Below are 6,931 nucleotides of genomic sequence, written 5' to 3' on the forward strand. Positions count from 1 at the left end.
GGTCTCCCGAGTCCTGCAGCGCGGCACTAGCCCGCGACTCGGCCCAGACGGGACCGCAGCTGTTCCGGTGAAGCCGAGAGCGCTGGGGGATCGCCAGGACCTGTAATTTAAGGGCCAAGGAACTAATATTCCCATCTGCCTTTGGCAATCATCTTTAACCCCCGGAGCACGTCAGCATCCAGCCACTGCGGCGCTCAGTCTGCAGCACAGGGCTCGGGACTACCCCTTCGGCGAGACGGATGGAAACCGAACCCCTCTGAGAACCAGCCCCCCCCCCGACGTTCTGGCCCAGCTCACCACCGTGATCAAGGGTGGGTTAACTGCCCCCCCCCGTCTTTTCTACTGCGCTATTTCTGCCCTGACCTACTCCCTTAAGTCTCCACACGCATTCCTCGCAGAGGTCTGTAGCTTAGGTACGTGACAGCTCTGCCTGCATCTCACGCCCAGGCTAATTAACCGGGAATGTCTGTGTGTCTGTCTGTTGGATCGCCAGAATTCTTCATATGGGTTAAGCTAAAAAGTGAAGAAAAGAGCCCCTCTCCAATGGCTCAGTTTTGCTGAATAATCACGTGTGAATCGAGGGGCGGGCTTTTGGCAGGCAGATCTTACTAGTATTTACTACCAAACTCTACTCCAGATTAACCATCCCAGTTCTTCTGTCAGTCTCCGATGCCATCATGCAGCCTAGTTAGGAGCAAAGGAAGAGGGAGAAAGAAAAACAACTAATTCATCTTTTCCCGATCGTCAGGACCCTGAAGAATGGCCGAGCCGTGGGGAAACGAGTTGGCGTCCGCAGCTGCCAGGGGGGACCTAGAGCAACTTACTAGTTTGTTGCAAAATAATGTAAACGTCAATGCACAAAATGGATTTGGAAGAACTGCGCTGCAGGTTAGTATCCAGAGAGGTGCGAAAACAGATTAATATCGCTGCCTACCTCACCCGGGTTTCTAAAATGACAGCTTTTGAGATTTCAGGAATACAGATTTTCACTGTTTTTCACTTAGTTGGTTGCCATATTTTATATCTTTAAGTGGATCCAACTCCCCAAAATGACGTACTTTGAACAAACTCGTCGAATCCAGTAACATCCTCAATATCAAGAGGATTCTAGGTTTGGTCTTAATTTTTGGAATGTTTTTGTGACTGTGGGGATTTCTGAGTAGTCATAGCAGTGCCGTGGTTTGTTTTGTTTTTAGACAGTTCTGTAAATACACTATTATGATTATTATTTGAAGTAAATGCACTGTTATTAGTGGTTTCAAGTACTTCGCCCCTAATATTTGACTTCAACGTTAGTTTTCTTGACTACTAAAAAGTCCCCCCCCCAAATTCTTCACGTTTTGACAAACAACCTTTCCTCATTTGGAATGGGTGGCCTGGGCATGGGGACAGGATGTGCATTTCACAGTTAATACCATCTACCCATTCAGGAGTGAGAAATAAAAAGTTGAATTTTATAATCAGAGCTGAGCTGTAGTGTTTTTGTCCCTTTGGTCATGCGGTGGTATGCTCTAATTTTCAATAATTAGATTTACAAGCAGCAACTGACACATATCCAGCTTCCAAGTATGTACCTGATAAATTATTTTCTCCTCCAAACGTTATCATGTAACTTAGTTGAAAGACTTAGAAACAGAAAAATGGAAAAGTAGTCTAAAATAGTTGCATTATCAGAGTTCAGATGATATTCTCATGAGCTATTCTTATTCAGAAGCTGTTTAGGAAAGCTGGAGAGAAGGCTTTTTAAAAGGCTGGTTTAAGCGTCTTTGTTAAAAGAATTAGAAGTTTAAATGACCAGAGATATAAAGTTCATATAGTTTGTACATATTAAATCAGAATGCACTGGTCTTACAAAAATTTCAATATTAAGGAAGCTACACAAGATGCCACTTTATATTGTTTCATGTAGAATAAGTAGAGAAAGGATTTTTTTCTTTTTTCACCTAGAACTTTTGAACAGGTTTAGTGATTATATTAATGCTACAAATTTAATATATTGAAAAGTTTCCTATTGAAAAGCCAAAAAAGATTACATCAGTCTCAAAAAGCATGAGCCACTCTCACTTATATTGAGAATAAGGTCTTACAGTACTTTTGATGAACAGGAAAGTTGGACAGTTAATATTGTTTTTTTAAAAAGGGTTGACAAACATTTTAATACAACTCTGCACTCTTGTTTATATTAATCATACTTATCAAGATAATAGCACTCATTCTTGCTTAGTCTTAGTACATACAATGAAACAAACAGGAGTCTGAAGGCTTATTTTTCAGTATACAAAATCCCAACTCTGAAGTTGTGTCATAAGAACATTTTTCAAACCCATTTCTAATATTACTATTATTTTTTGAGAAAGATAGCAAATTTTCTTCTAAAATTATGTTTATTTAACACAGTTGCAAAAACTTTCGCTTTCTAGTGTAAGTTTTTCAAGCAGGATAATATCAAAGGCCTTACTCCTACATTTGCTTGCAAAGAGCCAAGGTATTAGTCTCTTGTTTTTCTCTTTCGAAGTCCTTAAATGTGACCAAGTCTTTACAATGGTGACAAAAATTATAACTTACTAATTTATAATAACTAGAAATGTATCTCATTGAAGTTCTTAAAAGATAAATTATGAGTCATTTTTACCACTGTCCTAAAAGAAGGGCTAAAAGTTCACAGGGTTTTAGCATTGAGGAAACTTAATATCTTGACCATCTATATACTTTGTATTTTTAAATATTATTCATTCTAAGTATATCTTATTAATTTGTGATTATTTGTGATCTTTTAAACAAACATTTTAAAGAGATAAGTCAGCTTTGTATGTATTTTCAATGGATTATAATTTAATATAATAAACATTGTCTCCTATGCAGCCTATTTATTATAAATTTAGTTATTGTGAATATACCTAAATATAAATACATCAGTTAAAATGCTGAACATTTCTCGCATGTTCATAAGAGTAATATTTTTCACAACAAAATTATATATCTATTTCATAACTTACATGCTGTTCTGCAAGATATTTTTAATTATGAGAGATTAACAGACGCCTTTATTAAAGTGAAATACATTTAAACAAGAGTAAATAAGTCTTTGTGATGTTAATTATTTTGCATGTTGATTAAAAATGTTAATACTACATTTTGGCTTTTACAATATTTGCAGTTTACAATAGCTATTCCTAAATGCTTATAGTAACTGCAAAAGGAAATGACAGAATCGCCATTTGATTATTAAATGGGCTCAAATCATAAAACAAAGCTGTCTGTGCCCCAAAACACATATTAAATATGTGTGTTTTTTTTTTTTGCTCATTTGAAAAGAGGTAAGTTAGAACTTTGAGAAACAGTAAGTAATATGACTATTTCATTCTTTACAAGATTTTTTGCTCTATAATAATTTCCTATCTAATACAAGACATATCATAAACAGTTTTAGATAAATTGGTGTAATAAGCAACGTAGAACACTCTGGTTTACTTAGTGCCTTCATAATCAGTAACATTCTGTAATTTGCAATGAAGGATTCTAAGCAGTGAATATATCTAGTAGTCAACATTAAAGAACTTACAAAGAAAAACACTTGGAAATTTAGGGCTATACCTATTTGGAGGGAACTTGTAAAAATAAATCATTTAAGAAAATGTTGAGTCTATATTTTTAATAGAACAGTTTTACACTAGGTGACACTTGTTTGAGATTTTAAAGAAATTCACCATCCTCATTTGTTTTCAGTAGCTATTTAGAAAACAAATTTTACTCACATTTGATTTTCCAGAATTACTACCTCAGGCACATTTTATGAGCATTAAGAAGGAAATAGACTCATTTAAATCACAAATTCAGTTTATCTTATATGTACTAATAAATTTATAAAAGAAACACAACTTTTCATGGGAAATAAAACAATTGAGTTGTCAATGACATACAAATTGCATAAATTCTATTTTATTAATCAATTTATCCAACTTCTGGGCCCATTTAAGATATTCTATTAAAGAAGCTCAAATTTTAGAAGTTTCCTTCTACTTTAATTGACCAGTTCTTTCCTGCAGCTGAGATATTCAAACTTTATAATAGGAATATTCCCAAACACAGCATCAAAACGTTACTTAAATAGGACAGAGAGATTTTTAAATATTCCTGTAGCGTGAGCACTTGAAGGAGTCTACTGTTTTTACTTCTTTTCTAGGTTATGAAACTTGGAAATCCTGAGATTGCCAGGAGACTACTACTTAGAGGTGCTAATCCCAATTTGAAAGACCGAACTGGTTTCGCTGTCATTCATGATGCAGCCAGAGCAGGTTTCCTGGACACTTTACAGACCTTGCTGGAGTTTCAAGCTGATGTTAACATCGAGGATAATGAAGGGAACCTGCCCTTGCACTTGGCTGCCAAAGAAGGTCACCTCCAGGTGGTGGAATTCCTTTTGAAGCACACAGCCAGCAATGTGGGGCATCAGAACCATAAGGGGGACACTGCCTTTGATTTGGCCAGGCTCTATGGGAGGAATGAGGTCCTTAGCCTGATGGAGGCAAACGGGGTTGGGGGAGCCACAAATCTGCATTGAGTTTGGGGAGGGCTTTCCCACATTGCCTCTGCTTTGTCAGTTAATTGGTTGGCTGCCTTGACTATTTTAATATCGGTCCTTAATATAGTTTTTTTCATATTTTAAGCAGCTAGTTACATCTTCTGAAACTGCATATGTGGAATTCTTACTACAGGATTTATTTAAGCAATATTTTTTCACCAGCAAAAATACTGATTTCTAACACATAATTGGGAATAGCTTTGCTTTCTTCTGAATATTTTATCCTCCCTTGACTTTTTCTTTGCTTACCCATTACTCCTGTGCTGATCTCAATATCCAACTTGGAAGCTTTGTTTTTAGAATGGTTTGCTCTGATGATTCTTTTGCCCAATTAAAACACTTTTTCAGAACAGGATAATGTTTTTCTGTGATTTTTCTCTCTTCTATAACCCATACACAACTTAGTACAGCTAAGAACTGTACTAAAAGTTCATGTTTTAGATCTTAGTAAAGGTAGACCGTTTGAAAACTAGATATATTCTGTTTATGGTTCAGTTATTCTTTTCTCTCTCTCCTTATACCGCCCCACAGATTTTACTTGCTGCCCAGTATTTCTGCTTTAAAACAAAATAAGAGTAACATTTTTTGGAGATCAAACCTGCAATAATTTCTGTATGAATTTCTCCCAATATTCAATCTTTCATTTTTCTCAAAGTCAGTTGAAGTTTCAGAAGTAGTGATCTGAAGACAAATATATGTGTGAGCTCTGAAGCCATTTAAAATTTTTTTCACCTTAAAAGTGCTTCCTATTAGTTGATTTTTAAGTTAAAAAAATGAAACAAGTCATATTTTCCAAAATTGTGCCATAAGTATACTAAGTACAATGCTGCCTTTTTCTCCCTGAATGTCAGAAATGTAAGATTACAAAATGTTTAAGTATTAAAATAAATTGCAAATTCAAAATTTTAGGTGATAAAAGAGCAAGAAATATTATAAATTACATATCGTCATAACTGTTTTAGGGTCTACAGAATAATGAATGTATAATCTTTTACAATCAATAAACAAGCCACTCTCCCATATGGTACTTGACTTCCATAAAACATTTTTGTAGAGGAATTTTATTTGTCTTTTGTTTTTGTTATTGTTGTTTTTGAGATATGGTCTCACTCAGGCTGTCCTTGAACACTGTGTAGCCTAGGCTGGCCTAACTCAAAACAATCCTCCTGCCTCAGCCTCCCGATGGTAGAGTTTTAAACCTTTTTTGGAAACCTGGTTAGCTAAAAAAATTTTTTAAATGTTGAAGGAAACAGAAAGATTTCAAATATCCAGGACGATTTTCCCATGTCTACTACTTATTCTGTCATAGTAAAGATTGTCACAAAAGAATATCAATGCAGTTAACCATTTTAAATTTAAAGACTTTCTTCATTATTTTCTACATGAACAAAGATGTTTTATGTCAAAGTCCCCTCCTTCTGCTTCATAGACTTTCTAAGCCCTCTCTTCAAAAAGAACAAAATACATCAAGGTTTATTGAAGGGCATGGTTCTAATTCCTCTAACAAGAACTGGAACAGTTGCAGGCAAATAGTTTTCAATAATTTATTTCCACGGTAATATACAAGAACATAGGAGGAAATTTTTAATCCTTTTCATTTTTTGAACTAAAATTCACATTCCCTAAGTTAAGTGCAACATGACTTTAATTTCTGCCACCTTTATCCACAAATAATAAATTTATTTTTGATAGCAACATGAAATTGACACTTTTTTAGAAAAAAAACTTTAAGATGATTTTGAAGGAAAAGGTGTATTTTAGATTTAAAGAGTCAATATATAAAATATATTGCTTTACTAAGCTGAATATTTTTTAAGCACACCATTACTGAAAGGAATAAAAACAACCCACCATTCTTGTGAGTTTCAATTTTAAAGTCGGACAAGTCCGACTTTAAAATCCAGTTTAATAGAATTAACAATATCCCATGTGTGAGCATATACGTTACCTCATAAAGTGCAATTTTCCTTTAGAGATTTCAAATGTAAAGGCATAGAACTAGCGTAAAGCAAGAGGAATACCTTTGTTCTGGGGTGGTCGGAGTATAATAGAGGGAGAGGAAGCTCTATCTCTTCATCAGCCTAAAATTTGTTAGGTAGTAAAACATCACCACATTACTCTGGCTCTTCACAGGAAGTAGCTTTGCTAATCTAAGTATTTTAGAAATGAGTTATGTGGTCCCCTCTAGGAAATATGAAAAGCCATTATTCAATCTCGTAAAACCTCGACAGTATTCAGTAAGAAGTGACATGTGCCCAAAATATATAGGACAGAAGGGCCGGTGGTGCAGAGTTCAACGGGTTCTAATTTGCAGGGAGCAGAGGTGGGGAGAGGTCTGAATCTGCGCAG

General features: G+C 35.4%; 1 protein-coding gene across 3 annotated transcripts in view; it reads left to right on the forward strand.

The window, feature by feature from the left end:
* Cdkn2c (cyclin dependent kinase inhibitor 2C) overlaps positions 1–5,398 on the forward strand; it is a 12,670-nt gene extending 7,272 nt beyond the window's left edge. The window contains exons 1-3 of one of the 3 annotated variants that reach the window (XM_010610288.3): positions 12–413; positions 749–888; positions 4,184–5,398. In XM_010610288.3, coding sequence (XP_010608590.1) covers positions 760–888; positions 4,184–4,561 — 507 coding nt within the window. In that variant the 5' untranslated portion in view covers positions 12–413; positions 749–759 and the 3' untranslated portion in view covers positions 4,562–5,398. Of the gene's footprint in view, positions 1–11; positions 414–748; positions 889–4,183 lie in introns of those variants that run through there. The other 2 variants (XM_010610287.3, XM_010610289.3) reach the window with 2 other exon arrangements.
* The last annotated feature ends 1,533 nt before the right edge of the window (positions 5,399–6,931 follow it).

Source organism: Fukomys damarensis, unplaced genomic scaffold (genome assembly GCF_012274545.1).
Source record: "Fukomys damarensis isolate Sample0158 unplaced genomic scaffold, DMR_v1.0_HiC HiC_scaffold_23, whole genome shotgun sequence".
Lineage (NCBI taxonomy): Eukaryota > Metazoa > Chordata > Mammalia > Rodentia > Bathyergidae > Fukomys > Fukomys damarensis.